General features: G+C 31.3%; 2 protein-coding genes across 2 annotated transcripts; one reads left to right on the forward strand and one right to left on the reverse strand.

Moving 5' to 3' along the window:
- Window positions 1-226: 226 nt before the first annotated feature.
- Window positions 227-12,073, reverse strand: LOC105623244 (S1 RNA-binding domain-containing protein 1). Its single transcript, XM_012204642.1, has 3 exons — window positions 10,220-12,073; window positions 9,157-9,864; window positions 227-334 (listed from the first exon to the last, which is right to left on the reverse strand). Exons 1-3 carry the CDS (start codon window positions 12,071-12,073, stop codon window positions 227-229), a joined length of 2,670 nt encoding a protein of 889 aa, XP_012060032.1.
- Window positions 12,074-14,124: 2,051 nt separating this feature from the next.
- Window positions 14,125-16,269, forward strand: LOC105623245 (coiled-coil domain-containing protein 51-like). Its single transcript, XM_012204643.1, has 2 exons — window positions 14,125-14,292; window positions 14,829-16,269. The coding sequence occupies exons 1-2, from the start codon at window positions 14,125-14,127 to the stop codon at window positions 15,642-15,644; spliced, it is 984 nt and encodes a 327-aa protein (XP_012060033.1). The 3' UTR covers window positions 15,645-16,269.
- The last annotated feature ends 314 nt before the right edge of the window (window positions 16,270-16,583 follow it).

Genomic DNA, 16,583 nt, shown 5'->3' on the forward strand with positions numbered 1-16,583 from the left:
TAATATTGCTCATTTTTATTTCCCAAGCTAGATAAAATAATTATTAAATATCGGACGAGTGAAATTGCGTCATTTTATTTATGATCTATCATAAAGAAAAAAGTATCCTTTAATATGTCAAAAAAGATAATTTTAATTTTCTATTTCAATGTTGATAAGTTCAATTCCCGTCAGAATACTCTCTCCGCTCCGACGCAATGTTATCTTTGCCAATGTAATCTCACCTCTACTTTATGATGCATCTGATCTCCTCGTTCTCCCAGCAATGAAAGGGATCTCCGGAGAATATTCCAAGCGCCAAACCCATCGAATATGATGCTCCGGTGGAAGAACCCTATAACAAATTGAAAACAAGGATATCAGTATCATCTTACATGGAGATATATATTAATATAAACCGCTTTTGCTCCTAGTTGAATGATATCTCTTTTTAAACTAGTTCAGTTTATTTATCGATATATATGAAATATATATGAAATTTGCTAGCTATGATATTTATCCGGAAATAATTATTTGCAGTACAAAAGAAAAATAGACATAAAATTTGTATGCGTATCGTGTATTTTAAAATTAAATGTTTGGTGACTGCGTATTTATTTCTACGTGTAAAACAAGCTCTACTTCAATAATAAAAATAATTTTACAGAAGCGAATTGAGAATAATAAAAACAATTTTGCAGGAATAAATTAGAGAAATATATGATGGAAAATATTAATGCGCACCTATCTTCAATTTCATTGTCAGTTATTATTTATTGTGAATTAAGTTACACAGGGTGCATACGCAGACATACAGATTGAAAAAGCAAATAACATATATCGTAGAAAAAGTCGTCGACAAACTAGCTCGAAATAAAGATAATTAAATTTTTATTTCGTTTCCATGGATTGTATAAAAATGTCACGATATTCAAAAGTTGCACATCCATTTATGTAATCTATTTACGTGTATGTATGTCTACACAGACTTTTGAATAACGAATCTATACGCGTATAAATTCTGAATTGATTGCATTTTATGCAATCGTTAACGCAGTTTATTTCGAGAGAGAGCTTACGTAACAAAGTTCTCTCATACTAAATCGATATGAATGATCAAGAGCAAACTCCAAGCTGCTATTTGTTTTTATTTTCCATTGTTGCGAGGTGTATGTTTCACGTAGATATCAATTGCGCATTCCAAAACTTGAAAACACCTCGTGAAATGACATTTGGAAAATTGCATCGGGGAACGCGAAATAACTCCCGGGACAAAATCCTCGAAATACACACCACTATGTAATATACAGGATATCTTTTTCATCATAAACAGAGTATATTATAAACAATACTTGCAAACAATAGCATTAAGCAATTTGTATTAATCGCTCCATAAAGTTATTTGATTGAAATTATCGCTAGATAATTTAGAAAACCGTTGAAATATCGCCACATGCGGTAATTTGACTAATAGCTGTTGTACAAATCTCATTAAAATCAAAATGACGTACTGCTTTAATCATCGTGCCGGCGTTACGTTTGCACAGAAGATGTGGAGTGTGTATAGGTACGTGCTTTGTAACGTATGGTAGACGGTAATCATCAAGAATCCTGTTTAGCCATATGTCGTCCACCAATTTGCGTCACAGAAATTGGCCGCGAAATTTAATCGTGTTATCGAGAGAGATTTTCCCCATTGACAGTTGTGTTGCATGACGGTTCTCCAATTAAATATCCTGACTGGCAGTAGCAAATTTGTCCAATGGTTGTGGTTTATGCAAATGTAATTTCGGTCGAAAATATTGGAATTTATTGAAATCGCGCTATGTAACGCCGTGTAAATATTCCAAATTTTCCAAAAGCTCCAGCAATATTCCATTTAAAACGACACGAAAGAAATATTCAATTTAAATACTCTATCTTTTTTTTATGTGTTTCAATCAACAAAATTTTATACGATTTTCTGAATATATTTTTTTATCCCATTTATAAGCATTCTCAAGTAAAATTAGAACCTGAAGATGTTACAGTAGAATTGTCTGTGTAATCTCTTAGATGACCTTCAAACAGCAAAAAAACGACGTTGAATAACGAAGATGAAAATAGCATTTTAATCCTTAAATATCATATGATGCAAATTAATATCCTTAAATATCATATGATGCAAATTAATATTTATATTATAATGCTATATGTACAGCGACATAATAATATACTATTATATGTGACATCAAGAATATTTTATATTTTAAAATTTTAGAAATAAAAAGAGATTTTGGAGCAAAATCGCCTATATTTTAGAGATATATTAAGGAAAAAATTGTTAATGTGAGCCAATACAAGATGTTTTTTTATGAAAATAACAATCATATATTATAAATCAATAATGAATTACAAACGTTTCGACATCATTATTGTGTCTTTTTCAAATATAGAAATAATTCTAGATTACATAATAAGCGTTACAATCCAATTTTAGAGATTTAACAATATTTACAATATCCGTTTGTTATCTCACTTATCTCTAATAGATAACTCTCTCTAAAATAGATAACTTGTACAACTGGAATGCTACCATTCACGTCTCATCATCACGATGGCTTTAATAATCGTAGGATCGCATTTTCGAAGGCAATCAAAATCACAATATAGTTACACGAAAAAGAAACAGTGCTACGCCACTGGATGGAATATTGATCGAGAGGGTGTAGAGAGACCCTTACACACAGGGAGCGAGTCGCAAGCCAACCCTTACATAGATTCTCTCGCACACTCACATTATGCCTTGGATGGCAACCATTACGCTGGGACGTTAATGTTTTTACATTTTTCGTTAAATCGTCGACTTTATCGATAATTTATAATACATGTCTAGTTACTGTCTTGTATTGTTTCATGCAAAGTGTTCAGTAAATCGTGGTATGTAACAAGAAGATGTTTCTTTGTGAGAGAAAGCGAGTAAAAAAGAGAATAACATTGCTTTCTCGAGTGCGGGAGAGCTTTTGAGAGAAAAGATTTTGCACGTAAAATGGTGAATATGCATCCATTTGACTACAATTTGATATCTGAAAATTGGACCTATTATCTAATAATATTGATGATAATGTATCTGTGATTCCAGTCATCAATATCATTAATTTTCACTCTCGAAATGACAAAATATTATTGAGAATATATATTAAAGACATTAATAGCTGATAATAATGTACAATTTAGAATAAAGATGACATCATCCTTCTCGTAAAATAATAACAAGTTTTTGATATCACAACTTGCGCTTATTTAAGTTTTTGATATCATAACTTGCGCTTATTTTACTCCCGTTGTATTCTCATTAGAGACTTGAATTTCATTGTTTGTTATATTTAGTTTTAAAAATCGAGAATCTGTATAATTGTGTTACATTTGAATTTCGAAATAAGTAATCAATTAATTAATCATTATCTGTCAATGTGTCTGGGGTCGATTAATAATAAATTGTTTAAACGAGAGTTTCGAACCGTCCGTTGTCATTTCTATTCACTATAACATTCCCAATTAATTTCCTTGTGTATAAATCAAGCTTGAGCAAGTTGAGATGCTAAGTGACCGTTGAAACGGAGTGAATTGATATATGTTTGCTGGCCGGAATTTGTCAGTCTCAACCTTCCAAATCCTTTTCGTCCGGTAACGCCCGATCGGTTTTGCTTTTGAGAATCAAAGTTACAATGCGCCGGTGTGTACCATCGCTCCTCTCGGGTCCTCTCTCTTTTGACACGAGACAAAGGGACGCAGAGAGAATGAAAACCGCCACCTTGATGCTCGTGGTAAACCACGATAATTGGATCAGCCCACCCCTATGAGTCGCGACTGAAATTAAGTAACCTCCGGCGCGTATTTCTGCGTCGAGCTGATGATTTCGTCGGGGACAACCTGAAAAGCTCGCCCGGACAGCGCGAAATAATGTTAGCATGCGAAAATAAAGCAGTCGGGAATATAAAGAGAATACAACAAACGCATTTTGTCCGCATACGAAATCACTGATAAAGCATACAGCAAATAATTACTTAAATTTTTAAAAAATGTTGGTTTCTTTGTTAAATAATATCATGTATGTATATTAAGTACTTTCATCACGAGAATAATAATAAAATTATACAAAAGTCATGTCATTCTACTTTAGACAATTGTTTCAAATAAAAAACAGTTGTATAAAGTAATTGCATTTTGCAGTATACTTTGGATGAATCGCAAGAATGCGACCTGGACCGCCGAGAGATAAAGCCAAAATGCAGTTCTCTACTATAATTTTCTCTATTCCCGCTGAAATAAAAGAAAAGGATTATGGTCGTCCCCGTTTACTGAATCACTCAGTATAAATCAACCCTGTCGTATAAACCAGAGCGCGAAAATATTTTTCCCCAGTAGTATAAATATTACATCTCGTTAGGTTGATATTACGTGCAAGCTCGCCTAAGAAAGGACTTAAGCCGTCAGAAAGGCAAGGCTGTAAAGAAAGCAAGCGGAAAAAGCTTTTTCGGTACGAGAACACTTTGTGCGACCGTGGTTGCGACATGACAAAGCCATCCGAGTCGTTGGAAAAGGCAATTTGTACAGAGTACTTAAGTTACACATATTAGTCGCAACGTCATACTTTCACAGTAACGATCAATTATATCATAAAAAAAAATTGAAATGTCCCAAATCAAATCATCCCTTATCTATGAATGCTTTGACCAATTCTTTGAAATCAAATTCTTTGGACTCTTCTTTGATAAAGATTCATTGATTCTTGCAAACGATCGAAAGATTCTTCAATCAAGAAATTTCACGAATGCACATAAATATAAGATAAAACTTTGTGTATTCTTCATTTTTAATGTTAAAATATTCATATAGTACATGATAAGAACTTTTGGTTTTCTCTCTTTTGCGATTGTCTTGAATCATACATAAAATAAATAAGCAGTTCGAGAGAGAAACAGTCTGGATAGCACAGAGAGTTCAAAAAGAATCCAAAAAGAATTTAGTTGTTGTGTCATCAATTTAGAATTCATTTTCAAACACAAAAAGAATTTTTATAAACAATTCTGAAAAGACTTCTTTTTGCATTGAACTCAGAATTGATGACATACAACTGAATTCTTTTTGTGCTATCTGGAAGGTTTATATTTTCCCACTAGAAATAAAATATCTCAAAGAACTCAAAAGTGTATATTAAGTAAATAGATTTTACTTTGAATTTCGAAGATTTGCAGCGAGATTTAATGCAGAAAATTTACGAAATATAATAAAAACGAAATATAATATTTGCAGAATAATGATGATAGAGGATATACTATTATATATCATAACGGTAAAATAAAAAGTTTATATCTTTTTTTCGCACAGAAGTACCATCGGAATAAAATCCTCTGATACCCAGCAATAACAAAATACCCAAGGTTATTACTCGGTTGCGCGAATAGACAGATCCCCGGGGGTGAAAAGTAGTTTCAAAGCGTCTAGTCTAACAATGGAGTGCATGAAAGAAGGGGGGAGAAAAACGACGGGTATGAAAAGCATCCCGGAAAATAAAGGGTAGATATGGTGGAAAGAACACGCGAAAGGCCCGAGAAATTCAATGCCAAGGTTGGCGTACGTACGAAGTTAAATCGATATTCAATACTCCACGAAAGATAGTGACATTCGTACAGAGAGTTTAATCGTATTTTATAAATGATATATTCGATTTCACGGCTGGCATCTCGAAGATTAAAATCAACTCGCAATCGTAAATTTGCTTCGTTAAAAGCGCTTTTCTCTTCGTTATTTTTTAAAACCGTGAAAAGATTATTTAAAATCCGCACTCTTATTAATCTTTCAAAGTTAGAAACAAAATGATTTGAAACGTAAATGATTTGATAGAATTTTATAGTAAAAAGTAATGATTAAAAAAGAACAAGTCAAAATTCATTTTTACATTTTATAAAAATATAGATATTAAAATTTTTAAAGAATAACATATTGCTATTACTGAGCGAATTTAACTTAATACTCTCTCCAATAAAGATGTAATATGCTTTGAATTGATTCTACATTGAAAAGTAAAACAATTCTGAGATTTAGAGACTCTTTTTCTAACATCAATTTATATAAATCTTTTTTTTGAAATTTTTAAGATATATATATTATGGGTATAAAAATAAAAATAATTGTAAAATAAATCGCTTATTTAATATACGCTTTCAAGTTCTTTAAGAATCTTTGCTTCTAAATAAAGAAATATTATAAATCTGTTTCTCTCTTGAACTAGAAATTGTGAGAGAATAATAGGTTTTCGTCATATATGATTCTCGTTTTCCATTTCGTTTCGCATAACAAACATTTCGTTATTTCATCGGACGTGTATTTCTCGATTATACATCCTATACAAGTGTATGTCGCGAGTATTTTGTGGCTTCGATTGATCTATCAGATTGGACGAAAGAAATCAATCGTGTGTATTGTTCCGTGAATGATAGGCTCTATTTGATACCGTGAATGAGAATGTAAATTCTCTGCTACGAGCATCGTGTTTTCCAGACCTCTTCTCGCAAATTTAACAGATATTCGGTAAAGCAAAGCCTTGAATTAAATTATCAATTAAATGTTTAACAACTTAATCGAATGGAAAAATATTTAATGACTCATTTAATTTAATGGTTAATCATCAATGGACTTGTTTATGAAATTATCATGCGTTTTACTTACTTATATATAGTATTACTTACTTATATATAGTAAATGTTATAAATATCAATTATATATTATACTCATGATAATTAGTTATATGACTTAAACATTAATGGTAAAATTTTCTCATCTATTTTTAATTTAAAAATTTATATTTATTAAAATCACACATATATATATATATATATATATATAATACATGTATAGATAAAAACATTTCTTAAAACATTTTGTTTTTAAACATTACAGAACAATATGTATATTATTTCATCGTAAACAAACATTGCTACAATTTCATGCTTAAGTTCAAAAAAATTTTTTTAAAAGACTTTCTCATATTTCTTCGTTTAAAAATATCCTAAAATTCCTTTTTATTGTCCCTCCTTTTGCAACCTGAATCTTTTTTGACACAAATGAAATTTCTCTAAATTTTTTTCTTATTTTTGCTCAAATTTCAATTTTTATTAAATATATATATATATATATAATTGTATTGTTTTTAACATTTCTATTAAATTACCAAATATTTTTTAATTTAAATGTAAAAAATATTATTTTTTAGAAATGTTAAAAAGTAATGAATTTTTTCATATTTTTTGAAAGCCTGGAATGATATAAAAAACAGATTATAGATAAAGAAAATAAAAATATCATTGCAAAGAATTAATTGCTTATTTTTTTTTATCAAATAATATCTTTTAAAAAGATTGATTATACACGTTGCAGGTTCACGATTGTGAATAGGAAACACGAAAGATCGTTGTTTTTCGATTCTGAAAGTAACGATCAAATACAAATTTTCCGCCGGAAGCATGAGCACGTTCTTAATCTAAATCCTGCCTAAAACGAGCTATTCGGCGTATATAGTGTACTCCTCATGCAAAATGTAACCGAGGTTCGAGACAACAGCGGACAGAACGGAATGGTACGCGCCCGAACTTTCCCGATAGTGGGATAGAATTCACAGATTGCATGCTAAAACTTTCAAGCGAGACGAAACGAGGAGCGTGTTTTGGGGAAAGAAAAAAATAATCATGAGGATACAATAATAAAATCGTATTCCTGCCGATTGCGTCTACTGTATATAGAACGATATTCTTTTATCGGTACAAACGGAGAGAAAAAACCCTAGATGAAAAAAAACATAGAATATAAAATAAAATCTCTCACAAAGCTTCGTTTTCGAAGTTGGAAAATTAATATGCTTAGAAAGCTTAAATAATTTTTAATTACTTAAGAATCTTTACAATTGTACTTATCGTAGACACATTCAGGAAGAAAGGAGGGAAAGGGTTGGAAGTTAATCACTTTTATGATTAAAAGTTATGATTAATAGAACCTTATTTTTCCCATTTAAAATCAGGAATAAGAAAGAAACATCTAAGATCTAAAATATCCAAAATAAGCGATTCATATGATGATAAAATTTATAAATCCTCCTAGAAAAAAGATCCTGGATCATACGTCTAAAAAAATGTGATATTTATCATTTTTTTTGTTCATATTTCGATAATAGCAATATAATTAAAATTTAATCAACACGACGAAATTTATATGTAGTCAATAAATGAGAATTGATTAGAAGTGATAAATTTTTATGGTGTCAATAAAAAAAAAAAAATACCAGTTTCAGAAATAAGAGATCAAATCGCGATGGTCCGTCTGCCGGAATTGCGACCTTCTTCCTGCAGCATTCAATGCGGAATACACTCTTCCCTCCCTCTCTCTCTCTTGTAGTCGACTGTACTTTTGCTAGCAAAGGAAAAAACACGTTAGCACGTGACTGGAATTCGTTTTACAAAACTCTCCGCACGCATATAGAGTTGCCGTTTTAGACGGTCGCATTACACGACATAAAGTGGAATCCATTTCTCTGAGATAAACTACGAAAAATGTTGTGAGAGATACAAGAAGAACAAATAGATACAATAAATTACGATCATTCAAATAAAAAAATTGTATTAGATAGTAATCATTGATCATGCGTTAAAATACAAGAAAATTAGGATATTATTTAAATAAAATATATGTTTATTACTATTACTTACTGTGGTACATTATATATTTACTGGCAAAAAAAAGAAAAAAAAAGAAAAAAAAAGAAAGCTAAATCTCAGAATGTTATATAAAAAATATCTTTATCAGCGGAAGAACAATATTCTTTTCTTTACTTCCAATAAATAATATAAATATCTTAAGATTAACGACAATATGATATTATTACACAACTTACTTCTGTCGACAACTTTTCTGTTTTAGTTTCAAAATTAAGTTATACAAATTAAATTGTAATATAAACATAAATGGTATTATAAACATAAACATAATATAAATATAATTTCAAAAATATCCTAAACACCAACGCTAGTGTTTTTAATTGTAATACTTAATGCCAAAAAGAAAAATCAATGTGATTACGTATATATAGCGTTAATTCATTAGTTCAAGACCAATCCTTTGACGTGCCAGTTCGATATTAACTACCTTCACTTCCACACGTTGGCCTATATGGAGATTCTTCTTCATACGGCTGACATGTATAAGACCCTCTTTACCAACGCCCACATCTACAAATGCTCCAAAATGCGTGACGTTCCGCACGACGCCGCTTAATGTGGTTCCGACGATCAAATCTTCAATACATCGCACGCTATTACGAAACAGCGGCTGATTCAATTTCGATCGTATATCCTCGTCTTTCTGCATGGCCAGAGCTTTAACTATCGTCTCCATTGTAGTTTCGTCGGTTCCGAACTGTGCGGCTAGATTTCCACATCCAGTTCTCGCGTGAAAATTTATTTTTCCAATAAATGCCGGAGTACCGATATCATCCAATTTGCATTGGCAGTGTTTTATGAATTTATTCGCTATCGCGTACGATTCCGGATGGATCCAAGTTTGATCTAAAGGATTAAAATCGTTCTCCGATTTCTTGCTCCGTTGCGATGAAGTTTCGCTAATCTTTGCTGTCTCAGGCAGAATTCTTATGAACCCTGCGCACTGTTCGAACGTTTTACTACCAATAGTTTTTACTTTCAATAATTGCTCTCTATTTCTAAACGGTCCATTTTTTGATCGCCATTCTATGATGCTTTTAGATCTAGAAACCGTAAGGCCAGCTACTTGTTGTAAAAGATAATGAGAAGCTGTATTGATATCCACTCCTACAAAACTAACAACCTCTGTGACAACCTGTAAACAATTGATACAAAAATCGAATCTCCCATAAAAAAAAACGCGTTTTTATTCAAGTGTAATTTTTAATTTAATTTTTTTTGATAAAAATAAAATGGAGTTTAATTTATTGCTGTTCTATTTAGGTTTCTAAAATTATCCTCGATAATATACAATTGTCTTATTTTTAAAAAAAAACATTAGCTTTGTCAAAAAAAGTTAGCAATAAAAAATTGTGTAATTACTTTTTTTACACATCTATTTCACATTCATTATATAATTCATTGAAATTTCATTGAAAGATTCATTGAAAGTTTTCAAATTATCTATATTCTCTTTATCAGTTAATATTAAACAATGAATTCATACTAACTTCGGATAGCGACTTCGTCAATTTCATCTGAGGTAGGTCATGTTGATACATCCCAACTCCTAAATGCTTCGGCTCTATCTTAACTAATTCCGCCAACGGATCCTGCAAGCGTCTTGCTATCGAGATAGCCGACACTAGATTCGGATCCAAATCTGGAAACTCGGATTTCGCCTGCGGGCTACAACTATAAATCGAGGCTCCGCATTCGTCAACGATGGTGTACATCGCGTTCAGTGAGCCAAACACGTTCGACTCTATTGCTTTAGTCAGAAACAGCTCGGTCTCTCTGCACGCTGTAGCGTTTCCCAGAGCTATTATCGTGCATCTGTACTTGTTCACTAATTTCGCCAACGTGTTAGCCGCGTCTTTAAATGCCGAATGGTTGTGAGGATATATTACAGCGGTGTCGAGCAGGTCGCCCTGTTCCGATACAACGGCAAGCTTACATCCATGACGATAACCCGGATCTATACCGAGAACAATTTTACCTCGCACTGGAGGAGTGAGAAGTAGTTGCTTAACATTAGTCGCGAAAACTTCTATGGACGCTTTTTCCGCATTTTCTTTCAACTCGCTCCTTATACGACGTATAATCTGAGGTTTGATTGATTTTTTATAAGCGTAATCGATGCCATCATTGAGTAAAGTTAAATGAAACATTTTCGCGCTATTTCTTCCCTCTTGTGTATATCGCCATAAGCAATAGTTACGGAACGCATCCTCGAAAGCGTCGGGGACGACAATCTTTACACTGATGATCTTTTGAGATTCAGCCCGATTAATAGCCAGTATATGATGGGGCTTAATGGCATTCACGTTCGACTTAAAATTGAAGTACTGTTCATACTTTTGCTCGTTTTTCGAATCTTCTGCTGTTTTACACTGCGTTGTTTGTATGTCTATAACCGAGGTTTTCCGCAGGGAGTTGACTTTGTCGAAAATGTTCTTATCTTTACTGATGGCGTCCGCTATTATATGCACGATACCGCTTCTGACTTCTTGTTCGTTTCGCAAACCTTCCTTTTGTTCATCTATTAAAGACGTCAACGGTGGTATATCCTGTCCCTGTAAAACTGCATCGCTGATACTTCCTAGACCCAATCCTCGCGCTTTATCTGCCAGAAGTCGTCTCGATGTCGAAGGTTTATAAAAAGAATAAATATCTTCGAGATCGGCAAGAGACTTTGTAGATGTGATAACAGAGTGAAGCTCCGGTGACCAATTGCCCAATTTATCAATGTTCTTAATAATGGTTGCAGCACGTTGTTTAATAATCTTCGCCTGTTCAAAACTTTCTAGAAGTTCCCTTAACTTATCCGCATCCATAGATCCAGTCATATTCTTTCTATATCTTGCGATAAAAGGTATAGTATTGTCTTCCTTGAAAAGTTTTACTACATTCTCTACAATACATCTAGTTACATTGTTGACTTCGCTTATATAATCAATATCGGTCCATTCCGTGCATTGCGATAAGCTGAAGTTGAATTTTTCATCGAGTTTCACATCATCCTTTACATAAATTCTGGCTGAATTTTTCTGAATTTCTTGAGACACTCCTGTATCAGTAGATTCAATGTATGAGTCTTCTAGCTTTGATCTCTTGTTGCTAGAAGTCTCCAAGTTTCCTTCTTGATTTTTTCTTTTAATAGATTTAACATCTTTGCTTTGTGTATTTCTCTTCACTCCTTTCTTAGTTGGCTGTCTCTTATCTATAATTTCCTTTTTCCTTTTATTTTGTTTCATTACGTAGTCCTCATCTTCAGAATTTTTAAATGTTTTATAATCATTATCATCGGAATCTGACAGTTCAATTATTGGTTCATTATAATTATTTCGTAAATTTCTTTTCATTTTTTTCGGCATTTTCTTATCTGTTAAATTAATAAAATAGTTTTCTCACAATACAAATAAGGCAGAGTACAAGTATCTCGTTTACTCTTTTTATAATTACAACACTATACTTTGTGATAAATATATGGCTGTATTTCAATCATACTATTAAGATAAGATTTCTAATCAATATAAATATATAAATACTTGAATACATTCACGATATTTTTAAAACTTTATTCCTAAAGTAGTAGGAGTAAAGTTCAAGCTGTAAAGTATTTATTCTGGTATGTCTTGGCACAATGTTCTCTAGTAGAATTGGTTTTAAAGGAAGGAATGTCTTCCATGTTACAAAACCAGATTACATTAATTCGATAATATTAATTATTATTTAATATAACTATTACCTAAATAATTTTAACTTAAAAATTCGATGTAAACAATTTTCAACGTGAACCATGAACAAGTAGAACAGAGCGGGAATGATTCACAATTCTAACCTATATTCCAATGTGAAGAAAATTACAAACACTGATATTAAAGGTTTGTTGCATCGCACGCGACGTGAACAAACCTTAAAATTTCATTTCTAAGATGCTCCTGCCATCTTAACGAAATTAAGTGTACTCGTTGTCGGACGCAATCGACGCAATGTAAGCAAGAAATGAGAAAGTATATAATTATAAGCAATAAAAAGAATATACAATAAAAAAAATATACAAAATAATATAAATAACACTCTATCCTTTCTAATTTTCTAATAATTTTGTAATGTTTGTTTTCTATACACAGAATCTATACACATGTTCCGAGAAGGAAAATTATCACTTAAGTCACTTACTATTTTCTTTTTTTTATTTCAAAGTTTTTTGGTGCCTACTAAAAAAATTAAAAAAGGAATCAATTTTGAATAATAAATTATTCTCCGCTATAGTTTAAGTTACACAAAAATAATCTGTGGTTTTATTAATTAAAACAGAGAACTATTAAATTACAAAATATTAAAACCTCTACAATAAAAAAGTTGCAACAACAATGCTGCAACATTGTAGCGTTATTGTAACGATATTGCTGCAAATTCTGTGCTATGTCATGATTATAATATTATAAAATTGGATTAAATATAAAATTGTTAGCATTTTTTCCCTCCAGTCATTTCTCCCCTCTTCTCCTCCCCCCCCCGCTCTCTCTCTCTCCCGATTACTTGCGCACAATTTCTTTTATAAAAAGCAATTAGGGCCTCACCAATTCTGATTAACTTAATCGGTCGATTAAATGTCTGAACAGATGCAATTATAGTCAATTCCAATGTAACAATCGATTAAATTAATCGGAATTGGTGAGACCGGCCATTAATTAACTCAGTTAATTGAACGCTTTTGACGCACCTTTAACGATAATATATCAATGTCGCTTTCGCAACACAGGAAAGATGCTGACTGTCACATAGAGGCGGATCGCCAAATATTGACGTAAAATGAATAAATATTATGTATGATATTTATCACTAAACTTCGACGCGACACTCGCGACAATGCTTTTCGTACGAAATTCAATTTTGATAATGATAATCGGAAAAGAAGTGTGGAGCGTTTCGAATACAAAACTCCGACGTGATGCGTTCCGTGATTACCGCCGATCGCGACTCAAATTCCATTTCGAGAATCGCAATATCGAATCGCTCTCGGTATCGCGATTATTAGAACGATCGCGATTCAAACTATAGTTGCGTAAAGGACCAATTATATCGATTCTTTCATGTAGAAATGAATTTAAAACAATAAAGATATTTAAAATGATTAAAACTTAAGTAGAAATAAATTGCAGTAATTCGCGATTTTCATTATTATTCCTATGTTCGATTTCTTGTTGTGTTATGTTAAGTTAGGTCGGATTAGCTTGCCATGTTTAAACGTCAAAACGTGATAACATGGAGGTTATGGTGAGATCGAAACAGTTCAAGTGAAATTAGGAATAAGCTAGTCTTTGTATTTCAATTCTGTTCATCTATCGGCGTTTAATAATTCAATTAATTCAGTCCCACTTTTGCATTGTTTCATCCAATTGAGATAATGATAGAGCGCTACCGACAGGTGATGAAGCTAATAAGCGAACAAATGAAGAGGTATGGTATGTCTTACAACGCAAAGGGAGTTGTAGAAAATGCCGCTGAAAAAGTGCAGATCAAACTCGCCATTGCGCAGAACTTTGCGACTGAAAAATATAACATCGTTACGAAAGTAAGCAATATTATGTAAATATATATCAAAGTATTTTTATTGCAACTATCAACAAAAACATTGATTTTTAATTAATTTCTTGAAATCGACTTTTGTTTTTGTTTAGACACACAAGTGTATTGATTTAAAATATTTTAAATGTTACACAATATACCTTATGTATTTATATAAAATTATTTCTTGATATTTACCAACAAGCTATTTAAAATAATTCAGAATTTTAGACTGAACATAATATTATTCAATATTCCAAATTTTATAAAGCAATTTTTATTTCATAATTTCTTTACTGTTCTTGTTCCGAAAATATAAACAATATCATAAACAAAATTATATTTTAATTTCAATTTAAAACTTTATCTGAGATTTACTTTCAGCTATTAATTGCTTGAAATCGAGATTATATTTTGATTTTAAAGAATCAATTTTAAATCCAACAGTCTGAAGGTTCTTTGCTAGAAAAAGAATGTTTTATAGTTGGAAAAATATAATATGCAAGAAAACAATTACATGTAAAATTAATTTTTATGTTGTAGAAACTTAACGACCAGTCTATCATAATACAAGATTTAAATGCAAAGGCATTAGAAACAAACGTACCATTGCCAGGAAAAATCGTTAAAGTGTGGCAATGGTACAACCAATTAGTAGGAATGGATACAGTTGAAACAGCCAGAAAGCAAGTGGTTACCCTTCAAGATAAACTATTCCAATGTCATGATAACAGGAGAATTTTAAATAAAGAATTAACAGATCTCACTTATAAACTGCAAGAGATCTATGCGGAATTAATTCAAACGAAACGAGAGGATCCCAAATATGTGCAATTGACAATAGTAGAACACAAATCTTTACAGGAACAAAAAAAACTCATTAATCAGCTGACATTATCTGAGAAAGAAGAGAGAGATAATTTCATGCAGTTGGCAACTGCGATAAAAGATTATCATATTAGCCAAAACTTAAATGCACAGAAATATAAGTATTTATCTATTATCGCGTCTGCCATATTTGCAATTGTATCATTAATCGGTTCAATGATACTTAATAACAAAAGGATATTAGATGTACGGAACACGATAAAGACAGCACAAGACAAGAATGAATCATTATTTCAAAAGAATATGCATGAACTATCTGATTTTAAGAAAATATTACAATCCTTTGATACAAAGTTGGTAACATTGAACAAACAACAAAGCGCGATAGATTTAACTAAAGAAATTAATAAATCTAATACGTCTAATATTCTTGTATCTTCTGCCAAGTATTCAGCAAATTTGTTGATTTCAGGGCTAAGTTATGTTAAGAAAGGTATTTATGTATGTGGATCATATATTTTTTATAAATAACACAGTATATACATTAAAAAAATTACAATTGTTTGAATACACAAACCAAATTTATGCAAGTTTTACATTTTTTTTATCTACAGTTCAATAAAATACTTATTAAATTTTTTATAATCAGTACACATATATTTAACTCAAGAGTATATATTTAACTCAAGATTATAAAAAAGCTATTTGTAAAAATATGAAGAATTCAGCTTTTTTTTCATAAGAGGGGGAACAGGGGGATAGTAAAAATTATGTTTGCTGTACACTTGCCAGATAAAATGCTTCCTATTTTTTTTTTATAACTTATGTACATAAACGTATTGTGAGCATTTATTTTCACTGGAATACCGTACGTATTATAACATTATACAATTATATAACTGTAGAAATTATAAATCTTAAATTGAAATGTTACATGAAGATTGTAATATAAACAAGTGTTAATAATTTTATACGTCATTATAATACAAAACATATTTTTAAATATGTGCAAATTATTAAGTTATTGTTTATGAAAAGATGAGATATCATTCTCAAGTAAATGTCAATATATGTATATCTTATTATTTTAAAGTATGTTAGGGATACATCGAATCATAAAATTATCGAATACCTAATATTCGGACGGAGAACATCAGATGTAACATCAGATATTCGATATCCGGTCGGATATCCGAGAAGGCAATTCGAATCAGATATCCACCATTTTCCGGATACCCGATCGGATTCCGAAAATTTTCTAAAAAAAAACCTGTAGGGAAAAATTGTAATTTTGCAACACTGTATAATTATAGCATTATGAATATGCATACTTACTTTTAGAACATTTGTATAATAAAAAATTAATTTAATGATATAAAATTTCAACCGAATATCGGATGCATCCCTAGTAATATGATCTAATTGAGGATTAAATGTGCAGATATATATTATATTATATATATATATATA

The sequence above is a fragment of the Atta cephalotes genome, assembly GCF_000143395.1.
Source record: "Atta cephalotes unplaced genomic scaffold scaffold00055, whole genome shotgun sequence".
NCBI lineage: Eukaryota > Metazoa > Arthropoda > Insecta > Hymenoptera > Formicidae > Atta > Atta cephalotes.

Excerpts from the sequence above, each read along its gene's own strand:
- LOC105623245 (XM_012204643.1), top strand. The coding sequence starts at position 14,125 with ATGATAGAGCGCTACCGACAGGTGATGAAGCTAATAAGCGAACAAATG. Across the intron at positions 14,293-14,828 it reads AATATAACATCGTTACGAAA|AAACTTAACGACCAGTCTAT; the intron begins GTAAGCAATATT and ends TTTATGTTGTAG.
- LOC105623244 (XM_012204642.1), bottom strand. The coding sequence starts at position 12,073 with ATGAAAAGAAATTTACGAAATAATTATAATGAACCAATAATTGAACTG. Across the intron at positions 9,865-10,219 it reads TGACGAAGTCGCTATCCGAA|GTTGTCACAGAGGTTGTTAG; the intron begins GTTAGTATGAAT and ends AATTGTTTACAG. Across the intron at positions 335-9,156 it reads GCCAACGTGTGGAAGTGAAG|GGTTCTTCCACCGGAGCATC; the intron begins GTAGTTAATATC and ends AATTTGTTATAG.